The following is a 27,195-nucleotide window of genomic DNA, read 5'->3' on the forward strand; positions in this document are numbered from 1 at the left end:
GTTTTTTCCTGTAAGGGTGATAGCATGGGTCACAAACTCACAATGCCTATCTTTAACAGGAAAGAGTGCTTTGGAGAACAATTTTTTCCAAGGCATTACAGGGTTATAAGTTAGTAGCAGTAAGTGGCATTTGGAAGACGTAAAGGCAAACCTTGACAAAGGTCTTTTAAAATCCAAGCACTTACAAAAATTTATAGGGAACCCCTTTGATCAACAATATGTGGCAAGATGGATTGTGGGACTATAGCTTGAGCAAAGAGACTGATATATCGCTACTGGGTGCGGGTATTTAATTTAGTTGTAGCGATTTTTTTTCTTAGTAGATTTAGGATCAAGACTTATATATATGGTAATGTCAATCAGATATTATTAGGAATTGATTTGATGTATGATTTTATTAAGGTTGTAAATGTCTATTTTTATCCTAGTGGATTAACAGGACAATACACCAAATGTTTATGACTTAGCTCAAGTTTAAATGGAGAAAGAGAAGTGTTTTGGTAGGTGGCAATGGCTGCTCTTTATGAGGAAGAAGATGCCTACGTATATAGCACCTTGGGAGTGAGACTGGAATCAAGCCAACGTAGTTCTGGGGTTGGCTTTTATAGGTGTTTGGAGCATGTGGTTGGTAGGACACGTGTGGTGGTATAGACATGTGTGCTACGAGGATGAGTAACATTCCTGACAAGCTGCACGTGTGCGGTGGTTCCTAATATTATGTTGTTTGAGTTGATACAGAAAGAGTGTAGTTAAGGAGGTGATGATCAATGACAATTATTTAAGTATTGCAGTGGGTAAAGGCATGATGCTAATGATAGTAATGATGAGGGTGGCAGATGATTATATCACGAGATGAAGTCGAGTGATGAGTTATTAGTGCATAACTGATCTTGGCAAGTGTGCAAGTGCTCGTGTGTCTGGAGTCGAATCGAGTTGGCAAAGTCGTTGTATGTGGACTGTGTGCGTGTCACATGCCTGATAGATAGAATGTCCCTTAGATAGACCTCGGTACGTCATTGAAAAAGGCGTGTTGACGAGAAATTCGGAAACCGTGGTCACATGATGGGATGGTTACGTGGATTAGTGGGGAACGGCTGGAACAATAACTACTGCGGTTATGATTGTTTTTCCATGTGAAGAGACGGTTGTGGAGCTCAAGATGGATATATGGCAGTCAAGGCACTGATGAAGTTCTGCATGTGCAGTACTGTTGCTGAACCGTTGGATGAAAGGTTTTTGAGCTGTAGATATGCATTATTTGATTAAAGAGTTAGTGTTTAAAACGGTTAGGCGAAAGATTTTATATATGGGTTGTTGATGATGAAAATGACGGTTTTCCATTAAACGGCTGGAGTTCATCGGGTGTTAGTATATATAAATCGAAGAAGTTAGCAGAAAAAAGGTTAATTTTGGAACTAGTAGGAGGTTTTTGAGTGCTGTAAGAGGGACCATATGCTTTCAATTGTTTTAGTGGAAGCGTGCGAGAAGGAGTGGAGTCTGCTTCAGTTGTTTTCTGTTGAGTTTGAGAGCGGAGACTTCGATTGCAACCTTGAAATATGAGAGATTGTATATATATCAGTTCTGGAGGAATATAATAAGAATGTTTTTTTTCCTCGTATGATGTTGTTTGCATATATATATTGTTCGTCAAAGCTTTCGAGTGAGTGAATGTCAAGTACTTGAGATGATTGTTGAGAGTTGAACCGATTCGAAAATCGCATTCGGTGTTGTGCATATTTGATTATATGTTGTAAAAATACTTACATTTGATTTTAGTGGATGAATATCGTTGATGAGTAGCCAATGAAGTGTCGTGTCGCTCTTGGTCTATCATGTGTAGATAGAATTAAGAATGTAGCATGTAGTATTGAATTGTTGAGGAAATAGAGAATGTAGCCCTCAGTGTAATTATATACGTATGGGGTGCGCAGTTGGTTTGAATTGATGTATGATGAGAGTAATCTGGAGTCGATCGGATATAGTGAGATATCCGACCGACATATGTAAATGCGTTGTGGTCATTGTAAAATTATGACATGTTCTCCAGATCGTTTTGAGTAGAGGATATCGTTGAGGTTCTTGTGAAATCGCTCTTAGACATGTCATATAGCAATGATTTGGGTCTAGCAAATTGATAGTAGAGTCGCTCTTGGGCAAGTATACAAGGATCGATGTGCTCTGGCCAGCGATCTTAGTTTGAGATGCTGCTTGGACCATCTTAATGAAGTTGTTAGGTCGAGTGGGCATTCGAGAATAGAATGTTGTTGGGCTTAACATACTTAGATGTTTTGTGCCAGCATATAAGATATAGAGTCGTTCTTAGACATGTCATATGGTAATGGTCTGAGGTCAGCGAACTGATGGAGGAGTCATTTTTAGGCTATCATACAATTCAAAGATGCTATTTTACCAGCGAACTAATGATCGAAACGTTGTTTAGACCGTTTCAATGAAGTTTTTAAGTCGAGCAAACGTTCGAGAATGAGGTGCTTTTTTGGCTTAACGTACTTAGATGTTGTGTGCTAGCATATAAAATGTTAAGTCATTTTTAGACTTGTCATTTGGCAATGATCTGAGGTCAGTGAATTGATAAACGTAAAAACAAAATTAGATTTCTCTAACCTATTCTTATGTTATCAATTATTTATTTCCTCACACACACACACACACACACACACACACATATATATATTCATATATATATATATAAAGTACGAAATCGTTCCACTCTTAACTCTCTAGACTTAAACGAATTCAACTAATCAAACACAAGGAAACAATGGTGAGAGCAATATTTATGGATGTGAATTTATACTACAAAACTAAATATATGGATTTAACTTATACTAATTTAATTAAAATAATTGAATATGACTTGAATAAAATATGGAGAAGAATAGAGAGATATTGAAATCCATTTTTTAATTTCTTAACATGTTAGTATAGATTTGTATAGAAAACCCTAGTCTAGATATTCTCACAAAAGGTTAAAATATAAAGACTAGACCTTTAATGATATATATAATTACTTTATATTATCTCTAGTTATAAACTAATTAGCATAAGAGAAAATTTGTTCTCATTCTCATGGCAAATTCACTATTATCTAGTTTAGGTTAAACTCTTCTTATCTCTAAGTCAAGAAAAACCTAAACTTGAAACCCTAAATAACAAATCTATACTAACAAATCAAGTCCTCTAAAAGCTTCATTCAAACTCCCTCTAATGGGAGTTTAGTTTTGATTCATGGGACTATCATGAACAAAAGAATGAGAAGAAGACATAATAGAAAGAGAAGCAATTGAATTAAATAATAATAATAGCTTGAAGGTATTTTAATGGAGGTTTTATGGAGGCTACAATTATAAACCCTAACTAATTACTTAAACTATACTAAACTAAAAAAGGTGAGATAGAGCTAAATTATTCTAACTAATGGGAGAGATAAAGAATAGAGTTTTGCCTTCATCCTCTTTATATAGGAGAGAGTTAGGTTTACAATTTTGTGCATGGGTTTTGGAGCTGTGTTTTGGGCCACTAAATCAAGCCCAAAACCTAATTAAGTCCAAAAAGGGGTTTATCTGCTGGAATTTACTGAAGCACTTTTTTCATCCACTTTTACTACTCTGATTGTGTCAAGGCTTGAACCATTAGAAAGCTCTTTTCGAGCCGGTTATGTTGACATATAATAGGTCCAATTCCAAGGTCTGAGTCCAAATATATGGCTTGCGGAAGTTCTATTGACTTTTCTGCTCTTTTTCTACCCGCGTTGACTTTGACTTTTCAGCTTTGATTAGGCCTAAAAAGTTTTTCTCCTTGAAACTTGGGCTTTAATCATATAATTTCTCTAGCAAGCAATTTGACTCCTTTCTCTTGCAAAAGTGACGTATTTCTTCACATAATTGATTCCAAGGCCTGAAATACACAAAAACACGTAAATATTATTAGCTCTTATTTATTATAAATATAATTGGCCTAAATATAATACTATAAAGGGGTTAAAACTACAGTTTTGAGCTTTTATCAAACCACCCCCAAACAGTATTTTGCTTGTCCTCAAGCAAATATATGAAATTAAAATAAGTGACCAAAAATGTATTTCTTACTACTCTCGTTTCGCTGAGTGCGACTGCATTGACCATATGCAATAAAGCCTTAAACCACTAAGAATTCCCTAGTGGATGAGTTATAACCTCGTGAGAGTTTTCAAGAGAAAGTACTCACAAACTTCATTTATACTATAACGACTAAGAATTAAAAGTAATTGTTGTAGTGGCCCATTATATACCAGAGGACTAAGTCAAAGAGGACGAGGCAAGGCAAGGTAAGCGGGTAGGTTGGGGAGCAGCGGAACCGTGCCGCGGAACCCTAAGGGCAGACGTGTCTGAAGTACAACAAAGGGAAGGCCGTCAGATGGAGGAAGGGATGGATGGTTTAGATCAAGGAGGAAGGGGTATATAAAGAAGCGGAGGTGGATAGAATAGGAGGCCGAAAAAGGGAGAGAGAAAAGAGAGGAGGAAAAAAAAAAAAAAGAGAGGTGAGATCTGAGTCTGGAGTGTTGTAATAATTCAATTATTGTTTTCTTCTTTGCTGTCTTAGTTTAGGTTCTTACATTTGGCGCCGTCTGTGGGGACAAAGAAACAAGAAAGAGATGGCACCCAAGGAACAGGTAGGGAGACTGAAGAAGGTGGTGTCTTAGTTTAGGTTCTTACATAGGAACCGATGCCCGAGGTAGTGGTGGGAGAAGAAGGTAACAAAAGAGAGTAACAGGAAGTAGAAGAGACGCGGCTCATGAGAGAAGAGATAGGGAGGTTGAGAGAGGATAATGAGGAATTAAGAAGGGAAATGGAAAGGGAAGAAGAAGAGATGGAGGAAGAGGCAGGCGAGGATACGGAAGAGGAAGAAAGCAACGAGCCGAATCTGGTGGAAAATCCGGTAACCGATTTGACGGTGGAGCAAGTGCAAGAAATGATAAACAACAACAGGGAGGCTAACAGGCAACTGACGAAGGGTTGTGGGGGAGCAGCTAGTCAGGTGATAGCGGGGCTGAGTCGCAACCCATTGGCGGATAGTATTTGGGCTTCGGAAGTCCCGAAGCATTTCAACCAGCCTAGGTTCGAGAGGTACGATGGAAAAGGCGACCCAGCAGACCACATCCTCCATTTCCGGCAGCAAATGCCACTCTGGCAAGAGTCTAGATATGATGGGTTGCGGTGTATGATATTCCAGGCAAGCTTGAAAGGGGGGGCATTGGACTGGTATTATCGGTTACCAGCGGGGAGTATAAGGAGCTTTCAAGAACTAGAACAGGAGTTTATAGATCATTTCATTCATCAGAAAAAGCGGGTTGTGGATATCGCGGCATTATTTAACGTACGACAAAGATCCACCGAGTCTGTGAGGGAATTCCTGTGTCGGTTCAAAGCTGAGACGTTAAAGGTTGAAAACCTAGATGAAAGGACCGCTGTGATTGCATTTGAAAGGGGACTGCGGCCAGGGACAGGAGTACACCAGTCGGTGGCGAAGAACGAGATTGCAACATTGCATGAGCTGTATCCTGGGGGTAGAGAAATACATCCGATATGAGGATAGTATGCAGAAGGAATCCAAGAGATCCGGTAAGGCAGTGTTATCCTTGGAGAAAGATAGGGAACCTAGGAGAGGGGGAGCGACCGAGAAAGGAAGGGAGGGATACCGTGGCTACCCCCAAAGGGGGCAAAGAAACCGCGAAGGGATTAGAAGGGAGAACAGAGAGAGGAAACCATACCGTGAGGTAGAAGTTACGCCGCTGAATAGGTCCTTGAGCGAAATACTACCGTTGATAAAGAACATGCAGGGATATGAGGGGCCGCGGAACACACCGGGGAGTTGCCTGGTAAACCTTTCTGCGCTTATCATCAGATACACAATCATGAGACCGACGATTGTTACGCGTTACAATGGCTGGTTCATCGTTTGGTAGAAAATGGAAGGATGAGAGAGTTTATAAGGGGAGGACAAAGCGGGGAGGTGGTACCGCGACAAGATCGAATCCTTGGAACCATTAACGTGATCTTCAGTGGAGAAGTGTTAAGCCATAATGCCCACAGGGATAGAGTGCGAAGAACTGCGAGCATTCAGCAGATTAACGAAGGGACTGATAGATTGCGGGCAAGGGCGGGGAAAGCAGAGGACAGAGATAGGATTGTCTTTAGCAGTGCAGATTTGCGGGCGGTGGACGCCCCCCATGAAGACGCATTGGTCAGCACGGTGGCGATGAGCAATTATATGGTGAAACGAGTATTGGTGGATTGCGGCAGTGTCGTGGACCTGTTGTTCAAAGGAGCGTTGGAAGAGATGGGGATTGATCATAGACAGTTGAGGCCGCCGCAGACTAACTTATATGGATTCAATGGGAGCATGACTGAGCCAATGAGGGAGCTCTTATTACCGGTAACGACAGGCCCCGTGACTTTGTTCGCGCGATTCATGGTGGTGGACTCGTTTTCCCAGTATAATGCCATTCTAGAAAGGCGGTGGATTCATGAGATGAAGGCCGTCCTATCAACTTACTATCAAGTGATACGGTTTCCCACTCCCACGAGTATATGTGAAGTTCGGGGAGATCAAGTGACAGCCAAGAACAGTCATAGGGGAACAGTTAAACGGTTGATCCGAGGGCCGAACGAGGAGGATTCCAATCCAAGGAAGAGGCAGGCATAGCAATTACAGAACGCCACGGTTGAAGAGAAGGGGGAGGCGGCAACAGGTTTGAAGACGCTGGATGAGATTAAAGTGGTAAATGTGGGAGGAGAGGAGAAGAGGTTTACCGCGATAGGGGCCAGCTTGACGGGTGAATGGAAGAGGGAATTGATCCAGTTCTTATTAGAAAATCAAGACGTGTTTGCATGAACCATTGAAGAGGTTCTGGGGGTTGGACCCCGAATACCGCTGCCATCGGTTACATGAGAGGAGGCAAAGCCCTGTAAAGGCAAAAGATGCGAGCATTAGACCTGAAGTATCACAGAGGGTATTCGCAAGGAAGTGGTGCTGTGGAAGGGAGCCCGAATAATACGAGAGGTAGAGTTCACGGACTGGTTATCTAATGTGGTGGCGGTATCAAAAAAGAATGGTAAGGTACGGATGTGTGTGGATTTCACGGATGTGAATGCCGAGTGCCCGAAGGACAGTTACCCCATGCCGTGGGTGGATGAATTGGTGGATAAGACAATAGGGTTTAAAATATTCTCGTTTATGGATGCGTCGATGGGATACAATCAGGTTGCAATGTACAGGCCAGATCAGGAGAAAACAACATTTGTGGTAGAAGGCGGCACATATTGCTACACAAGGATGCCGTTTGGGTTGAAAAACGCCGGAGCCACGTTTCAACGGTTAGGGGAGAAAATGTTCGAAAGCAAGATCAGGAGGGGGATGGAAATATACATCGATGACATGGTAGAGAAGAGTATGTCGGAGAAGGAGCATTTAGACGGATTGAGGGAAACGTTCGGGATACTACGGAAATACAATCTGAAGCTGAATCCAGAGAAATGCACATTTTGGGTGACCACTGGGAAGTTCTTGGGCTACATCGTTACTCATAGGGGAATATAAGCTAATCCAGGGCAGATAAGAGCATTGGTAGAGATGTCGTCGCCACAGAACGTCACGGAGGTTCAGCGTCTTGCTAGGAGGATCGCGGCATTGAACAGATTTATTTCCAAATCATCGGACAAGTATAGACCGTTATACTAGTTGTTGAGAAGCACGCCGGACTTCGTATGGACGTCGGAATGCAAGGAGGCGTTTCAAGAGGTGAAGAGGTATCTGGGTAAAGCCCCATTGCTTTCGCGGCCAGAGCAGGGGGAGAAATTGTACCTGTATCTAGGGGCCACCGAGTATGCGGTAAGTTCTGTTCTGGTCAGACTAGCGGATAGAGTGGAGAGACCGGTGTATTTCCAAAGCAAGACCTTGTTGGACGCAGAGACGCGGTATAGCAGAATGGAAAAATATGCCTTGGCCTTGATCTTTTCCACCATGAAGCTAAAACCATACTTTGAGTCTCATTCGATAGTGGTGGTGACCAACCTGCCACTTAAACAAGCGTTAAGGGCAGAGAAGTCGGGCCGAATGTTGAAATGGGCAGTGATGCTTAGTTATTACGAGATATATTATCAGATTAGGATAGCAGAGAAAGCTCAGGCCGTCGCAGAGTTTTTGGCAGAATTCCCAGCAGAGGACCCAACGTGGGGAGAGGAGATGGTCATGGAGTCAGACAAGGATGGGACGCCCGATCAGTTGGATCCTTGGGATAAGCGGTATGGGTGGAAAGTGTTTGTGGATGGGTCAGCTACCGACACATGCAGCGATATAGGGGTGGTGTTGGTCACGCCGGACAATAACCGGATAGAGTTGACCATGAAGTTGGGGTTCACAGCATCCAGCAATGAAGCAGAGTACGAGGCCGTTATAGCAGGATTGAGAATGGCGGAAGACCTGGGAGTGAAAGATTTGATAGTATATTCAGATTCAAACTTGGTGGTGTGCCAGGCAAATGGGGGTTTTGCGGCCCGATATCCAAGAATGGCCAAATATTTGCAGGTGGTGCATTAAAGGGCTAGCAAGTTAACAAAGCTTCAATTTATACACCTAGGGCGGGGGGAGAATAAACACGCAGACGCTCTGGCTTATATGGCCGCCGCCATGCCAGGGGTTTGAGGAAAGGACTATAAAAGTAGGAAGATTGGGAAGGCCAAGCACAGAGGAAGTAATGGAGGTGTGCCATGTCGCAGAGGAAGAGGGTGGATGGATGGAGCCCATCAAATGCTTTCTAAAAGGAGGACTGGTGACAGATAGGAACGAGAAAAGAAGGTTGGATCAAGTGTCTCAGAGATATGTGCTGATGGAAGGGGAATTGTATAGGAAGAACTTCAATGGGCCGTTGCTGAAGTGTTTGGGGCCGCGATTATCATCAGAGGTTTTGGCAGAATTGCACGAAGGGAATTGTGGGAGTCACTCCACGGGGAGGACCACGACACATCGGTTGTTGACGCAGGGTTACTTCTGACCTCATATGAAATGGGATGCGGTCGAATTTGCCAAAAAGTGTGATAAGTGTCAGAGATTTGCACAGAGGATATTTGCACCTACGGAACCCTTGTATAACGTCTGCGGAGATTTGAAATTGACAGAGGAGAGAAGAGATTCAGCCCGCATCCGTCTGGAAGAGTAACATCGAAGACTACATCGGCAATACAACAAGCGAGTCAGACCGCGGAAGTTCAAGATAGGGGAATTGGTGCTTCGCCGGGTGACGCCAAGCACGAAGTAGGAAAAGGACGGGAAGTTGGGTCCAAACTGGGAAAGACCGTACACCGTGATGGAGGAAGGGGGGTCGGGAACCTATAAGCTTCAAACAATGGAAGGAAAGCTAATAGCGAGGCCCTGGAACATAAGAATGCTGAAAAGGTTTTACAAGTAAATGTACTGAAGTTCAGAGCAATGTAAAGAGGGTCCCAAACGGAGGACAATAGTTGTGTGTAAATATATAAAACTACAACACTTTTGTGAAAAGAAAATATGTTTATTATTCGCAATTTGCTAAATGGGAACGTGAACATAACAGATACAGGGGCAATGAGAGGGACCCCATCTGGTCCCTATAGAGAGGGAAGTAGCGAAGGGGATGAGCCCTTCGTTGACATTACTTGTGGAACGGATCCTGAGCAAGATGAGTTGCTCCAGCAGGAGGATGGAGTTGGCGGAACGGGATGAGCCCTCCACAGACAGCGGACTTGAAATGCACATGGGGCAATGAGAGGGGCCCCATCTGGCTCCTATAGAGAGGGAATCAGTGAAGGGGATGACCCCTTCGCTGACATTACTTGTGGAATAAATCCTGAGCAAGATGAGCTGCTCCAGCAGGAGGATGGAGTCGGCAGAGCGGGATGAGCCCTCCGCAGACGGCGGACTTGAAAGGCACGTGGGGCAATGAGAGGGACCCCATATGGCCCCTATAAAGAGGGAAGCAGTGAAGGGGATGAGCTCTTCGCTGCATTACTTGTGGAACGAATCCTGAGCAAGATGAGCTACTCCAGCAGGAAGAGGGAGTCGGCAGAGCGGGATGAGCCCTCCGCAGACAGCGGACTCGAAAGGCGCATAGGGCAATGAGAGGGACCCCATCTGGCCTCTATAGAGAGGGAAGCAGTGAAGGGGATGAGCCATTCACTGACATTAGTCATGGAACGGTTCCTGAGCAAGATGAGTTGTTGCTCGGGATGGAGTCGTGGGAGGGACGAGCCCTCCGTAGACAGCGGACTTGAAAAACACATGGGCAACGAGCGTAACCCCATCTGGCTTCGGGAGAGAGAGTGCTTTGGAGGGGGACCTGACCAAGATGAGCTGTTCCAGTAGGATGAGCGATCCGGCGGAGCGGGATGACCCTCCGCAGACTTCAGACAAAAAGATACATGGGGCAATGAGAGAGACCATCTTTAGCCCCTAGAGAGAGAGAGAAGCAGCGGAGGGGGTGAGCCCTTCGCTGACATTAGTTGTGGAACAGATCCTGAGCTAGGGGAACTGTCCCAGCAGGAGGATCGAGCTCGTTGAGTGGGATGAGCCGTCGCCGGCATCGGGATGAGAGGTTGACATGGATGAGAGGTGCGCAATCGAATTAAATAAATGAAAGGAGGGGGCAGGAGGGAAGACGACAAGAATATAGCTCACAATCACATAGCAAAATATATTAAATCAAGGTGAGCCATATCGCAAGTTAATAACAGTGTGGTGACAAATGGAAAAGACAAGCCAAAGTGTAAAGTTAACAACAGTTTGTATACATATTAAAAACTAGGGCTTTCCCTAGGTGGACGATTCAAGGTTGGCTTATTCAATAACATCATCGACAACGGCCTTATGGGGATCTTTGAGGGGCCGGAAGGGGGTCCGAAGCCCATGCGCCAAGGTTTCAAAGGTTCGAGGTTCCAGAGGGATCCGGCTGCGGCCTCGGGGAACCGCCACCGACAATGGTGAAGAGGTAGAAGGCGGCCCTCTTGAGTAAGCCGGTCGAGTTCCTCCTGAACCTTCTGGGCCACCCGCTTCTCAGCCAAAGCTTTGAAATGATCACGAAGAATAGTCATATCCTTTTCGTGCTGCTCTAAAATTTTGGCGGTTTCATCTTTGTAGGCCTGGGTAAGGGAGGCCACGGCTTGCTGGTGTTGCTGGGTGCGGGCATTCGAGTCAAGCAGATGGTGTTGGAGAAGTTATTCCCTTTGGCAGCGCAGGCGTTCGTTGACGGAGTCCATGTACCGCTAATGGGAAGCTTCAGACGCAATTAGCTCGTCCTAAGCTTGAACTTTGGCCAAATTGGTGGCGGCCAGGTCTGACTCAAGACCGGCATAAGACGCTCGCAAGCCCGAGGGGCCGTTGAGTTCTTGCTCCAGAGCGGTCACCTTATTCCTAGCATGGAGAAGGCTGCGGATCATAAACGAGATGTCAAGGCTCACCCGAGTCAAAAAGGGAGAAGGGTAAAAAATGAAAAAAAAAAAAAAAGGGAAGGGGAGAAGAAGTTGTACCCGTTCCCAGTTGGTATACAAGGAAGTGCGATGCGAATCAAATGAACCTCCATCCGCATAAGCAATGTCCTTGGGCAGATGGGCATTGTAGAACAAGGAGGAGGCCATGACAGCGTTGTCCAGAGCGGAATCCCTGACATTTACCTTCTGATTTCGCACATTGAAGATAGGACAGAAGTCCTCAACCGGAGCAAGAGTGGAGGCGGGCTCCTTACCAAGTCGGCGGGTGCTGGGAGGAGAGGCAGCCGGATGAGAAGGTGAAGAAGAAGGGGCGGGGCCTTTGGGCTGGGGGCCTGATGAGTTGGGGGGACCGGCTCAGCAGAGGTGGATGGTCACGACCTCTTGGCTGGCGGTTGATCGGCGGGAGCATGCATGGCAGTAGGGGGAACATCCATCACTTCGTCATCAGAGTCACTATCAAACAATTTTTGCTTGTGGACGTCCATATCTGTGGCAGGTGAAGGGCGAGAGGTAAACTGGTCATCCCAATGGGAGATAGAGCGGTAGGAGGGGTGGAGATCTTGAGGTTCACGGGAGGCAGAAGAATGGGAGGAAGATCGAGGGAGGGGGCGAGGGGAGTTATGAGAACGAGACCGCTTCTTGGAAGGGGGAGATGCACGGGGATTGCATTCTTTGGGAGGGGGAGGGCGAAAAAAGGGACCTGTTAAGTCGCGGAAAGTGTTAAGGGCGGGGATGGGCAGCAATGGAGTAGCGGTGGTGGGATGAATACCTAAAAGGGCAGCTTGGGCGGGGCCAAGGTCGCGGATTTGAGCAAAGATGGGGCAGGAGATACTATCATAAAGTCCATATTTGGAATTTGGGCGCCAGCCTACAAAGAAGAACAGAGGTGAGTTAGTAGATCAGAGAGAAAACAATTCGAAAGAGGGGAAAGAGCTATTATACTCACCGCGGAGTCTGAAGGCGAGGTGGTTAAGAGTCAGGGTAGGAGGTATGTTAGCGGACATAAAGTTGCCTAATACGTAGAGCGGATAATGGTGCCACACTTTATCTGAGGTGGTAAGCTTAAGGAGAAAAGATTGTTTCTTAGGACGAACGCAGAAGGACTGATAGCCTATACTGACGTCCTTGGTGCTGATTTTGAGATAGTAGTGGGAGTAGATGTTGCGGCTGATAATCTTGGGGTCATGGGACTTGTTATAGGAATTCGCGGCAAACATTATCCGCCAAAAATTCCCAATACCTTGGCACGGGGGAATGTTGAAATGGTTGCAAACTTCAACATCCAGCAGAGTGAGGGGAAGCCGCAGACCGGCAACCATTTGACCCACGGTGATGACAAGAGAGCCCGACCGGCGGGGAACCAAATGGGGGTAGTGGGTGACAGAGGGCACATGTTCTAGTATGACGTAGGCTGGAACACCGTAGGCTGCTCTAAGGGCGTCCAAATTAGGTCTACGAGATCTGGGTGGAGGTGGCAATAAAGGGGTGGGGAGACCGGAGGTGGAGGGCACGGCAGTAGAAGCAGGGGGAGGGGAAGAAGACACGCCCGCTGGACGAGAAGGGTGGGAAGAATGATTGGATTCTATGAGGGATTAACTCAGGTGGATGGTGGTCGGGTGGTGCTCTAGACAGTGTTTGAGAAGTTGGATCATCACAGGCTCTTAGAAACTCGTCGAATTCCTCAACTAGGTTGTTCGCATCCACATAATTACAGTATTCACACTACCAAAAAAACGACTTTAGCCCGACAGACTTTAGAAAGATTACCCGACAGTTTATAACCATAGGAAGTTACCAACGCCTTTTATCCGTCGGGTATTAGTTGGCCATCCGTCCCGGAGGTATTACAATTGTTTTGTTCTGTCCGACGGTTGCCCGACAGTTTTTAGCTATCGGCTAGTTCAACTGCCTTTAACCATTGTTTGTTTCCAACGGACACCAAAATATGGCCATATTTCTTAAATCGTCGGCATATCTATTCAACAGGCAGCAAAGATTTCACTTCCCACGCTCTAAAATTTCATGAAAAATTAAACCCCTAAAATTAAAATAATAAAACCGACTCTAACACTGCCGAGTTTTCAACTTTTCCTTCCTTCCGCGCAATAGGCTGGCTGAGTCACGTCCGACTATTACCTCTTGAATTTCATTGCACCGCCCTTGAATTTCATTGCACCGACGCCCTTCTCAACCTGAGCAGGTAATTTCAATGTTTGAATATTTAGTTGATTTGTTTGAATCAAAGCCTCATTCTCGCCGTTTTCTAGTTTTTGCATGTTTAATCCTTAAAAAATATTCACTTTCCTTCACTACAAAGCCACCACCTCATCTCTCTGCCACCACGCATCTCCTCATCCACTGCCACTACTACTCGTTTGAACACCGACTTTTAAAAGATGAAAACTTTAGTTATTTATTTAAAACTTGTGTTCAATAAGTGAAACATGATTTCTTTTCTAGCTGTTTTATTAAAACTTGTGTTTGATTAATTTTAGCTCTGAGAATATTCGTCTGTTGCCATAATTTATGGTAAGTTTATCCAATTGATTTGTGTTTCGACAAAGGGCTTTTTACATAATGTCTGATCTTCTTATTTAAATTGCTTTGGATGACAAACATGTTCCTTGGCTGTTTTTCTTTGCTTTCTGTAAGTGTGTATTATATATTTTAGTGTCGGTGAAAGTTTAGTATTCTATAGATATGCACTGGCTATCTTTTTTTTTGTCTCTTATACGAATTCTGAAAGCTCCATTTGATATATAAGCAATTGTAAGAATGCATTTTTCTTTTTCCCCATATTCTATTTTTTAGTTCCCAATGTGAGTAAAGTGTTTTTATTTTCAACATTGTTTGATGAAACACGATAGTTAAGCGGGCTTTATACTAGTGGTAATGCATTTTGTGGAATTAGAAATGTCGTGTTTATATAGCTTTACAATTGTAGAAGTAATTGTAGCAGACTAGTATTATATACCTTCAATGCTGAAAAAATATTGAACGTAAGAGGTGTATGGAGACTAGTATCATATGTAGCATACTAGTATCATACCTTCAAATCAAAGGCTACTGACTTTGATTTGGTTTAAAGCAACTCATCTTATTATTATTTGAGTAATGCTTTAATCAAATGTGTTAGTCAAATGAGGATGATGTATCAAAATAAAATTGCCACATTGTGTTTGGTTCTGTAAAAAAAATTCTAAAGTATTTTGAGAGCAATCTAGTTAACAAAGTTCAACTATTCTACCTTTTTTACTCTTTGAAATATAAACTGATTTTTCAAATAGAAATGTCCTACTAGCATTGTAGGATTGATGTCTTTCTTATTACAACACCAATATGTTTGTGTATATATTGCTGATTATATAAGATGCATGAATATATGTGTTCGACTCTAGTTTCATCTAACTTTGGTAATGAATATTAGGTTAGTGTATGCGTAGAGTTAGCTTGAAGTCAGTGTATGCTTAGAGTTAGCATTGTAACTCCTTGGCCTAGTTAGTGTATGCCTCTACATAACTATTTAGCTATTTTTCTTGTTCTGAGTTTCATTCATTCTTTCTTATCTCTTAGAAGTACATCATGGAATCAACGTGCTTGGTAGATAAGAGTTGGATTGATCTAGACGATTTCCGGCATCCGCGTTTTATAAGAGGTGTTACAGAGTTTGTAACCTTTGCCTCGGAGCACCACGTTAACAAGAATGTCATACCATGTTCTTGTCGAAAGTGTCGAAACCAAAGGTGCACAATGAGTCACAATAATGTTGCCTACACTGTTTTAGCTATGGGTTTGACAAGACATATAAAATGTGGTTCTTGCACGGTGAGAAAGAAGTGGAAGAACAACACAATGAAAGAGGGCCCGGATTTCAAGAGAACGTGCATGTGGTTGGCATGAATCTTTGCTTTCCACACCATTGCTCAAGAGTTTAGTCTTGACAACTTGGACACTTTTCTTGGAGATGATCCGGGGAGGTTGTCTGAGGGGAAGAAGAAGTGAGACGGTGTTGCTTTTAATGCTAACTTGTGTGAAGCAATGACTGAATTATATCCTGGATGTGACTTCAGTGTTCTTAGATTTGTTGTGAAACTCCTTAACCTGAAGTACACAAATGGGTGGAGTGATAAGAGTTTTACCGTATTGCTTCAACTACTCCGCATGGTGTTGCCTGCTGGTAACAAGATACCAGAGAATAACTACAGGGCAGATAAGATGATTAAAGACTTGAAACTGAAATGCAAAAAGATTGATGCATGTAGGAACAACTGCATCTTGTATTGGGAAAAGAATGAATTTAAGGTTACCTGCCCTACTTGTGGAGTTTCTAGATACAAAACTCCAACCATTGAGGATTTGAGGAAGCGCACTAGGGTGCCTGCTAAGGTCTTGCGATACTTTCCACTTACAAAAAGGTTGAAGCGATTGTATAGTGTGCCTTGGGTGGCAAAGGAGATGCGGTGGCATTCTACTGGAGAATCAAAGCCTGGCACGATAAGGCATCCTGTTGACTCAGCAGTGTGGAAGCAAGTCAATTTAAAATATCCAGACTTCTCTGTAGAGCCACGGAATGTTCGCTTGGGACTAGCCACTGATGGTTTTACTCCTTATGGCAACTTTGGAGCGCAACACAGTTCATGGCCTGTTATGCTTGTGAACTATAACCTCCCGCCTTGGCTATGCATGAAGTCTCAATTCACCATGCTTTCAACTCTCATTGAGGGTCCAAAGCAACCAGGTAATGATATTGATGTTTATTTGCAGCCGTTGGTTAAAGAACTCCAAGAATTGTGGCGTAATGGGGTGATGGTTAAAGATGCATTCAAAGGTGAAGAGTTCCATATGCGTGCCATTTTATTGTGGACAATCCATGATTTTCCAAATTTTATGGGAATATCTACGGTTGTAGAACTAAGGGAAAATTCGCTTGCCCTCCTTGTGGTCCGAAAACTGCTTCTATAAGACTTCACCATGGAAGTAAGCATGTGTATATCAGAAGTAGACGATGGCTTCCATTGAGATCCGAGGCTAGAAATGATACAAGAGAAAGCACCTATGATAAGACAAAGGAAGAAGGTGAGCAACCAATAAGGTTGACTGGAGTTGAAGTTAAGAGAATGACTAAGAGTTTGAAAAATCATCAATTTGGGAAGCTCGGCAAGAATAAGGAAGGGAATAAAGGAAATTTGGTTTTCAAAGCAATCTATCTTCTTTAAGCTCAAGTATTGGAAACACATTCTCGTCCGTCATAACCTTGATGTCATGCATATTGAAAAAAATGTATGTGAAATTCTTCTTGCTTTGATGTTGAATACGAAAGGGAAAACTAAAGATGATGTCAATGCACTTAAAAGATTTAAAAGCATGAAGAGAAAGAAGAAATATTGGGTGACTAAGCTTGGCGGGAAACAGGTTTAGTGGTTCATCCAAACCTTGCGCAATCTTAGTGTACCTGTTGGGTTTAGTGGTAACTGGTCTAATATTGTCAAAGGAGATTCAATGGATTTGAGACAAATGAAGTCACATGACTATCATATTCTAATGCAACATTTGCTGCCGGTATTAATACAGCATGCTTATAGAGATGGTAACAGAAAAGAAGCTCAAACAATTATTACTACCATTTGTACTTTCTTTAGTGCTTTGTGTTCGAAGAAAGTAGAGATTGAAACACTTGATGTATTGGAAAGGGGTATGGTCAAGGCATTGTGTGCGCTGGAGAGAATCTGCCCACTATCATTGTTTGTTACTATGATGCATCTTCCTATTCACTTAGCTCATGAGGCTCGCCTTTGTGGGGCCTGTTTTCTTTAGGTGGATGTATTGTTTTGAAAGGCGTAGCCTGATTTTTTTGTTACTTATTTTATTTATTTATTTTCTCATTTTTAAGATTCTATTGCTTCTAAAATACTTTTTAAGGTACATGAAATATTTCAAGGATTATGTTACCAACAACAAAGCCTGGAAGGGTGTATTGCAGAGCGTTACTTGAAGGAGGAGACACTAATGTATTGTGCTGGATATAAAGGAGGAGGTGGTCTTTTAGATAAACTTGATAGGATGGCTGAAAATGAACCTAATGTTTTACCAGATTTTTTTGGATAGTGTAGGCGACAACCACATCGCCAATGAGGGGGTGGGCCACTTGGCCCAAGTGCAAAAGTATTTATTGGAAGGTGTGGAGTATGAACAAGCACGCCAATGGGTACTAAGAAGTCATCCCAGTTATGACAGATGGCACACGTAAGTATATCACGTCGTATTAAAGTTGTTAGAAACTTAACACAATCTAAATTATATACATAATCCTAACTGACTTTATTACTTCAAAAATCATTTAGGAAGTACACTAGCTTCATTGAGGACAATAGAACAAGTGCAAGGAGGAGGACTGGGCACACTAGGGTGGCATTGTGTTCTGATGATTTCATCACATGGTTGACAAAATAGCAGGAGTTCCTCGAATCCACTGATGATCACTTCAAGGATTTAGTTAGGGGACCTACACGCTTTGCTACAAAGTACCATAAGTATTGTGTCAATGGGTTTCTCTTCATCACCAAAGACTATCGAGAAAAATAAAAGGAACCAAAACAGCGGTGTTACCACAAGTTGCCCTACAACTTTCTGTTCTAGTTCTAAGGATAAAAATCCAATTGATGAAGATGCAGATTACTATGGCGTTCTAACAAACATTGTTCAACTAAATTATCGTGAAGACTACAAGACTGTTTTGTTCAAGTGTGATTGGGCTAAGTGCACACAACTTGGTGTGAAAGTGGATGAGGAAGCAAAGTTGAGGTTGGTCAACTTATCCAATCAACTCAGTTCGGACCAAATATGTGATGAACCATTTATTCTTGCAGAGAAGGCTACTCAGGTTTTCTATTCCCAAGATCCCAAGAATCTTGAATGGCATGTAGTGCTGGAGGTTCCAAGAAAAGTGTATTTTGATGAAGGTGGACCGTGTCTCTCAGAGGAAAGAGTGGTGAATGATTCAGATATAGGGCCTAACAACCTCAACATTTCTATGGTGGATGAACTGATATTCAACGACCCAGACGACATGTTTGAAGTTGTTGAGAGTAGCAGAAAAAGAAAGAGATCTATAACATAGTCCATTTATATTTTGTGTTGATTTAGTGGTGTGAGTTTTGTGGTATTAAAATATTGGTAGTTTTTTTTTATTAAGTGCAACTTTTTGTTTGAACAGGGTATGCCTGTACTTGAATCTTTTTCTTTTCCGGCTGTATTTTTCATGTGTGCATAATAGGCCTTTTATGGAATGCTTTCTCTTGCTAGTTAAATAGAAATTTAAATAAAAAATTAACTGATCTTGATCTTTGCACCATGGATATGCATACTTGTTGTATTGTATTATAGCTCTTTGCACATGGACGAGGACAAACACATAGCAGCTCACATTCACTAAGTGACAGCCTTGGTTATGACTTAGGTAATGGAGATGACTTTTAGTTTTCAGTTTTCCATACCATTGTTTTGATCTTACTAACAAATTTGGTTGATATATGCAGGTGAGACACACATTTCTGGTGCATCAACTTCCTCTTCTAAGGAAACAAGAGGTCCTTCGATAGGTGTTTCGGAGGAGCTGCCCGAAGGCTATGAGAAGGTAATCATTAAGCTTAATGAGTGGGGTCAACCAGATGAGCCCAAAGAAGAGGTTGACCATTTCATCACCAAGCTTGGTCACATTGCTCGCCGTGACATCCCAATTCGCTATGATAGCTGGAAACCAATTCATTCGCATGAGAGCATCATACCCAAAGCTATTAAAACTTTAGGAAGAATGTATGTGTTTGAAAACATCGATACTATTGACACGGATTGGACAATAAGCAAATTCCAGAAAGCGTGGAAGGAGTACAAGCATGAGTTGTTCAAAAAATACGTCAAAGATCAACCTCCTTCCTTTGTGAGGGAACATCCCAAACAAGGAATTCCTCTGCAAGATTGGCGACAATTTGTGGATAATTGCAATTCGAGAAATTCAAGGTTAATGGGTTTTCTGTTTTATTTCATGGTGATTAGGCATATGTGTTTTGATATAAATTAAAGTGCACTATTACTAACTTTAACATGTGCAGACTTCTAGCTTGAGGAACACAGAAAATCGTAAGCAACAAAAAAACTCTTCGTGTCTTGGGAGGAAATCTACTCACAAGAAATCTTTTGGGGAAGAAAAGTATGCAGAAATACGGGCTACTTTTGATTGTATTCATGGTCATAAAAATAAGGTATTCCTATTTCCTCAAATAAATTCTCCTTGAGGGATGTTTTTGTTCTCTTTTACATTTGCACCATCTTTTGAGCAGTCCCTTGTAGATTTATGACCTCTTATGTGTTATCTCTTCATCTATTTTTGAATATTACCGAATCCCGTTTTTACCACTTGAGCATGGAGGACGGTTTAGGGTAACTAGCATGATGTAATGGGGGGAAGGGTGTAGATTAGAGTTCGAGTAGCATCTTTCTGTGAGATCCATTTGTATATTTCTTGAAAGTTTTTGAGAAATTAATTAGGTGACTTTTCTTTGTTAAAAAAAAGTAGTGACTAGTGAGTATAGAAGATAAAAATTGTCATAGAAGATTGAAATTGAGCTTTCCCCAATCATTAAATCCTCGCGCTTTTGTGGTTTCCTTAGATAAAAATGAAGTAAATTTGAGATCGATATCTTCACCACTAACAATGTAGACTCATTCGACTTTTGTGTGTTTGATTGCAGTATGAAAAACTCCAGTCATTGAGTTCACTCATTGCTTCATCAAGCCACAGTAGGTTGACTTCTTCGTTGGATTCATTTGTCATGCCACTCAGAGAACTTTACCTTCAAAGTTCATCTCAAGGTAAAATTTTTATGAGTTAATATATGCTGTCTCTGTTGGTTATAATTGTGTATGGTAAACTTCACCTTCAAAGTTTGTCCTCCAATGTTTTATTCATACTTGGTCCTCTAGTATGAGGACTTTTTTCAGTACCAAAAACTTTTACATCTGTCTTCAACTTAATGCTTTTCAGATTTTCTTGAAAATCTTGGTCATGCATGGTTACATGTTGGGGGCCTGCTATAACACCCCGTGTTTTTTATACGTATTTTTCTATTTAATTAATTAATTTAATTGTTTATTTTAAAAATTCGTCGGATTGGACTCGGGATACGTGGGCTTGGTTTTGGGCCCGAGTCGGTGTTGGGCTTGGGTTTCGGACCCAAGTATATAAACACATTGTTCTAGAGAATAAGGTTTTGGAAAATAATAAAATATAAAAAAATGGAGGCAGAGAAAGAAGCTGGTTTGCTGGAGAGGTGGAGCACGACGATTCGGGCTAGGAAAATTCGTCGAGTTGTTAGTTAAGGTGAGTAGCTATTTTGCTATTTCACGAATACGAAAACCGCTTTTCTTGTCCTATGTTTTCACTAGAATTTACTGTTCATTTATTCGGTTATTGTTAATTGTCCGGTAGTTTAGTAATTGTTAAAATGTGTTTAGATCTGTCTTTAGAAAACACCGTTGAATTGGTACTTTAAACTGTCGAAGCTTCGACAGAGCATCAATGGCGTCCCCCACATAAATCATTTGGTATTTGAACTCCCCTGATTTTGGTTTTGAAACCATACTGTGGTGGTGTAGATATTTATGTTTGAATGGTGGGACGGTTCAAAACTGTTGGAGCTTCGTACAGGTCGGTAATGGCGGCGCGAGCTCCGAAACCGTTTTTACTTTTGTTGATTGGTTTGGATGTGTTGTTGGGTTGTGTAGTGCGTGATGTCGGGGCTGCCAAAGCTTGGTTGGAGGCGGTAATGGCGGTGGCCGAATCGGTGGTGGGGCTGTTTTTGGTCGATTTTGTTGGTAGTTTGAACTGTGTGGGTTGTGTTTTTGAATGTTGTGTTGGTTGTTGTTTGATTGAGTGTTGTAGAGTGGTGGGGGGCTGTCGATTTGAGCTTGAAAGAAGCCATTAATGGTGGCAGTAAAACGTTTAGATCTAGTTTTGGGTTGACGATTTTAATCACAAGAATGGAGTTTTAGCTTTCATTAAAGATGTGGGGTTTTTCATTTGGAGTAAAACCGCATAGTTTAAATGGGTGGTTGTGTAGAAGGTGTGGTGGCCGGATTTGGTGGTGGTGGAGAACTGCTTGAGGAAGAAGGTGAACTGTTCACCGATTTGGGCTTTGGGCCTTGGGCCAAAATCTTTTGGTTCCTTGGGCCCGGTTTCAGTTGTGATTAGTTGGGCCTTATTTGATTTGTTTCTATGGGCCGATTTTATTAGTTGATGGGGTCAGCTCACTTTAGTTTTGATTGGGGTTTTGATTGGGCCGGTTTCAGTTAAATTTTCGGGCCGAACTCAGTTGTGTTTTGGGCCCGTTTCTAATATTGCTTGGGCCAGTCCATTGGACTTAAAATAGATCTACATGGGTCTTTCAACTTTTAGACTTTCGGGTTCTAAGTTTTGGGCTTGGCCAGTTGGGTCCGAACCATTACTTTAGTCATGAGCCTATGAGCCATGCACATTGACCTTAGCCATGAACCATGGCTATGACCTCGACTTGTTAAACATGGAAGCAGCGGTTTGACCGACCATGATAGTTGACTTTGACTTTGACCGGGGTTGACTTTGACCGGGGTTGACTTTGATTGATTGACCCAATTTGACCTTTTAACTTTCGGATTATGATATGGGTTATTAAGATAGGTCTAGGGCTATTAGCATACTTGACTTTAGGCTAAGACCTCTATATATACGTGTGTATGTGTATTAACTACTATGTGATTTTGCAGTATTTTATGATATGCAACGTTATGACACTAAGACATTCCTGAAATTAATAACGCGTAAATAAAAAATACAGGAATCAAGATACTCATTCGTTCTCTGAAATGATATATGAAATAAAGTACAATAATGCGTAAACAAAATTTACCGCACCCTTTTAGAACTCTCCACGCCTCAAGTTTTGGAATTTGAGTTTTATGAGTGATGATGTCATATGTAGGTGGGCATTTATTGAATGTGCCATAAATGGCCCGTTAGTGTTATATAAGGGTATTCATTGAATGTGCCATGAATGACCAGATTATAGTTGACTGCCCTAAAGAGGAACTAAGGTATTCGCCTTGCGGGTTAGTTGTATTCCTTGAGTGTACGAGAATGTAGGATTGGGTATTCCTTGAATGTGGCAGGAATGACCCAGGGCATTCATTGAATGTGCCATGAATGGCCCGTTAGTGATATGATAGGTATTCCTTGAATGTGGCGGGAATGGCCTAAGGTATTCATTGAATGTGCCTTGAATGACCTGAGTTTTTGTGCCCAAAGAGGCTGTGATATATGTGTATGAAAGCCCAGAGATGGCTATGATATTGTGGTATTCGGTGGAAGAGAGGCACACAGAAATGTGTGATTTGGCAAATGTGTGGAGTGCAAATCGTGGAGTAGGTACTAAAGGGTGGGTGTATAAGAAAAGTAATTGATTAATTGATAAGAGAAATAGATTTGTTTATACGAGTGTGCTTGGGTTTACCTTTGAATACATATAGAATATCTACATATGTTATGTATACAAGTTCTAACTTTCTTTTGCAGGAGGGTAGGACTTAATAATATTTTGTGCAGGGACGCGGTCCTACCCTTATACAGCGGCGGATATCGGTAAGTGTAATTCCATTATTTAGATATTAAAAGGAGTTATTAGAATGAGTTAATAAGATGGAAGTTAATAAAATGGAAGTTTTGCTTGGGAAGAAATTATGCGGTTAAAATGTGGAACCAATCTTCCAAGCCGTGAATGATTAAGTTATGGGATAATATAAAGTGATTGTTTGGATAATTAAAGTATGATAATGTTTATATGTGTTTAGTCTACTCATACCAGCAAATTCAATTTGCTGACCCATGTTTGCTTTGTTTTGGCAACGTGGGTGTGTTCTTGGGAACATTGGAACGCTGGGCGATTGATTGGGATTCTCACTGGAGTAGTCCGGGGAGTTTAGTTTATTAGGTCCGATCTTTTTGGAAGGATGTAATAACGTAGGTTACATTTTTATATGACATGAGAATACGATGTTGGAAATTGTTATTCTTAGAGTGGTTTGATATTTTATTGGGATGGAAGAAAGTCTTTTAATAAAGTGATGGTTGAGGAATTTTGGAGATTTTTGTTGTTAAGATTCTTTATGATGTGGGTTTTAGGTTTTGACACGTGTTGTATCCACCCCGTCATAGCCTGGGTTTTTAGACAATTGAATATAGTGATGTTTGAGATATTTATATTTCAAATATTCATTTTTTTAATTGTTTAGAAAATCGGGCTGTGACACCTGCGCTTCCAACTTTTGCTTACCCCTGATGATCTAGATCCTGCCATCAAGTATTCTATCAAGCATTCTCAGGTTGTGGAAAAGATATCATTGCTGGGACTTGAAATAAAGGTCTGTTTGGAACTTCATCTACATTAATTATGTCTACATTGTACGTCAACAACTTCATGGAACTATATATATATATATATATATATTGATGAAAGATATTATATTGATAAAATGGAGATACTACATTACACCTACACAAAACAGCTTACGCCACTCAGATCAGACCTAGTGCCCTGGTATCCCTGAAGAAGAAAAAATAGAAGAAAGGTAAAAACAGTTGCAGCAAGTAAAATAAAGAAAACCAAAAAACAATTGAAGAAAAGTCAAAACTCCAACTTTTGAGTACCATGGTGGTACCAATAGCACGACAGCAACCAAATTGCCAGATGGACTTCTCAAAGGGTAGATTCTTGGATCTAGACACAGGTATAATTGTCACTAATCAGAAGCTAATGCCATTGCTCTTGAAAGCAGTCAGAGACGCAATTAGTGAGAAATCTCAAGCGACACCATCCTTGTGATTCTGTTGTTGCAAACCTTTTATGCTATTGCTGGCAGAAAGATGTTTCTCCTGTGCACCACTGCAGCTCTTCTCTCTTTTGCTGATTAAATAATATCTCAACAATTCGCCCTTGAGCATGCATTGTGTCTCCTGTTTCTCAGGAAGAAAGATCTAGCCTAGAGAGTATGTTCACTAACACTTGCTCCATTGTCGCATTCAACGCGATGTATGAATGTCCGTGTTAAATCATTTCTGCTAATGAACTGGCGTATGTTCTTTTCTTTGTTTCAAAGAAAATGTTGCTTAAATAAATGTTGACAATGTGTTTTGATTCTCACTAAATGACTCGACTTCTTTGTCGAAATGATCCCAATTTTGTGAATATTTTTTTTGTTTACAGTTGACTAATACAAAGTGTCGACTGCTATTAATCACTTAAAAAAAAATTGTCCCAACATTCACTGCAAGCTGGAAGTATACTTAGAATGTCTTGGTCCTTTTTCTGTACTGTGAAATCCTATTTCTTTTGTATTTCCCATTTTCCCTGCACTAGGCATTTGTTTTAAATGCATCAATCAACACTAGAAAGCCACCTTGACATGTTGCTTGCTGGTCATAGTACACAATTAATATTGCTTTGATACAGTAACGGAGTATATATCCTTGCGAAATTATTTGTTCAAGTTGAGGGGTTTCTAATTATATTTTCTCATGAATTATATTTTCTCATCAATCTTTATATATATTTTTGTCTACATTTGTTTTTTTAGAGTATTTATAAGGTTTAGTTACGTGCACTAATTGGTACATCATCGTTTCTTTTGATTGTACATGATCTCCGTCCTTCAGCTGACAAATGTGCATTTTCTTTTGTTGCCAATTGATAGCCCAGCCTGAAATTGGACATCAAATGACACCGTTAATGGTAAAAGAAGCAAGCCAATGGTTTGATAGGTTTCTCAAGTAAAAGTGTCGATGATTACATTCATTGGTTAACATGATTTCAGCTTCCAGACTTCTGAGTCATAAATTGTTCATAATTTATGTATTGCGTTGCTATAATTCTCTTTACCATGGAATGTAGCTCTTATGGAAATTTTAGTAGTAAGGTAGTAGCATTCAAATACCTTTTACTAGATATTCTCTTATTTGACATTCAATCAAGGATCTGAAGATGCAAAAAACTGTTGGTGTCAATCTTAATTTTCACTCTCCTTTCGGCAGTTTTGTTTTTCAGATCTGTACGCAAGTCCGACTACCTGGCTATGCATCATGGATTCATTAGTGTGAGTTTTTGTCTACAACAAATCATCAAATTCCTTCATTTTTGTTTTGTATTGTGCTAACTTTTTATTCTTATAGGTTCATTTATCCCCTGGTAGTAAGTTCAACTTTCAAAAATATATCAAAAGGTCATTAGAAGACGATTTCAAGATAGTTGTTGGAATTAGGTATGACATTACTGGTTGTGGTTCTATCAGAAACTTTTCTAGTTGTGTTGGTTTTTGATAATGGATTTCTAATTATGCATTTTAATTTAAAGAATCGCTCCATGATGTGAACAGTCCTTTGCTATGGCCTTCGGTTGTGGTATTTTTGCTTCTGAATGTGTTGTTGGTGAGCTCACGTCTTTAATCAAACATTTTTCTGGTTATTTATATTCTCAATTCAAATTCAATTTAAGATGCAGTCTTTTCATTGGATCATATTGTTATTTCCAGGATGGCAGGCGTTGTTGTGGATAGCCGTGTTTCTTCTACTTGTAAGCAATTTTATGTATTATGGTAGTAGCTTTCCTAACTAGTGCTGAAGTTCAATCTCACCCTTGAACTGCTTGCAGGCAATCTTAGGAGTGGGAACAAAGCTACAAGCTATTATAACACACATGGCTCTTCAAAATCCAAGATAGGCATGCAGTTGTTCAAGGACGCATAGAGGGCGCACAAATAGAACTTAAGGCTTTTGATTCTGTTTTGGTTAGTGTACAAACTTCAAACATTCTTCCAGCACTTGTTTTTTATTCTGTTTTGATTAGCAAGTTTCTTACATTCAAACTTAAGGCTTTTGATTCTGTTTTGATTAGCAAATTTCTTACATTCTTCCAGCACGTGTTTTTGTTTGGGTATTTTCATGGGCTGGGATTTTTTATTTGGGTATTTTTAGGTACTTATAGCTAGAATAGAACAGCTAGAATTATTTCTAGTTCCTAAGAGAGTACTTCATGATCTTCTTCTGCTTCTTTTTTTTTGGTCAGCAAAACTCACTTCAAGATCTTGGCAAATGGATTACCAACTTGGTGAGACGCTTTGGACCTTGGTGATTTTGTTGAAGGGTTGAATCAAGGTTGCAGTATGAGTAATCTATTGTGTGGGATATGCAAACTTCATCTATTTTGGTTTTTTGAGTATGTTTGTTGTAAGTAATGGTACTAGAGATTACTAGGACTGGTTGTTAGACAGGATGGGTAATGCGTGGTGCTGATTTTGGTTTCTAAAGGAAGTAATATGTATACTTAGTGAACAACATGTCTTATTCTTATTTTTTTTTTATGAACACATTGTTTCTTTATGAATACATTGGCGTTTGTAGCATTTGAGTGGGAACTTGCAAGAATGTAATGTTGGGATACCTGAAACAATTATTATAAAAATATATTTTTAAAATAAAGAACTAATACCCGATGGATGAAAACCGTCTAGTAGCAAACTACCCGACGGCTAGCTAGCGGTGGCATATCCGACGACCGATGACGCCACTGGTCTAACCGACGGTTTCATAAAGAGAACTATC

The 27,195-nt window shown here is 41.3% G+C and overlaps 2 protein-coding genes and 3 long non-coding RNA genes across 6 annotated transcripts; all 5 read left to right on the forward strand.

Moving 5' to 3' along the window:
* The first annotated feature begins 5,973 nt into the window (after window positions 1–5,973).
* LOC147511232 (uncharacterized) lies at window positions 5,974–6,702 on the forward strand. The gene has a single exon (XM_086598404.1). The coding sequence runs from the start codon at window positions 5,974–5,976 to the stop codon at window positions 6,700–6,702; it is 729 nt and encodes a 242-aa protein (XP_086454530.1).
* Window positions 6,703–7,983: 1,281 nt separating this feature from the next.
* LOC147511233 (uncharacterized) lies at window positions 7,984–8,595 on the forward strand. The gene has a single exon (XM_086598405.1). It carries the CDS (start codon window positions 7,984–7,986, stop codon window positions 8,593–8,595), a length of 612 nt encoding a protein of 203 aa, XP_086454531.1.
* Window positions 8,596–19,660: 11,065 nt separating this feature from the next.
* LOC147511234 (uncharacterized) lies at window positions 19,661–20,604 on the forward strand. Its single transcript, XR_015216962.1, has 3 exons — window positions 19,661–19,774; window positions 20,264–20,384; window positions 20,557–20,604. It is a non-coding gene; the product is annotated as an uncharacterized LOC147511234 (long non-coding RNA).
* Window positions 20,605–23,852: 3,248 nt separating this feature from the next.
* On the forward strand, window positions 23,853–26,023 carry LOC147511235 (uncharacterized). Of its 2 annotated transcripts, none has more exons than XR_015216961.1 (4): window positions 23,853–23,963; window positions 25,630–25,691; window positions 25,768–25,856; window positions 25,971–26,023. It is a non-coding gene; the product is annotated as an uncharacterized LOC147511235 (long non-coding RNA). The 2 variants fall into 2 exon arrangements; XR_015216960.1 differs by lacking the exon at window positions 23,853–23,963 and adding an exon at window positions 24,071–24,588.
* Window positions 26,024–26,039: 16 nt separating this feature from the next.
* Window positions 26,040–26,858, forward strand: LOC147511236 (uncharacterized). Its single transcript, XR_015216963.1, has 3 exons — window positions 26,040–26,167; window positions 26,246–26,381; window positions 26,660–26,858. It is a non-coding gene; the product is annotated as an uncharacterized LOC147511236 (long non-coding RNA).
* Window positions 26,859–27,195: the final 337 nt, after the last annotated feature.

Source organism: Coptis chinensis, chromosome 3, assembly GCF_015680905.1.
Source record: "Coptis chinensis isolate HL-2020 chromosome 3, ASM1568090v1, whole genome shotgun sequence".
Taxonomy (NCBI): domain Eukaryota; kingdom Viridiplantae; phylum Streptophyta; class Magnoliopsida; order Ranunculales; family Ranunculaceae; genus Coptis; species Coptis chinensis.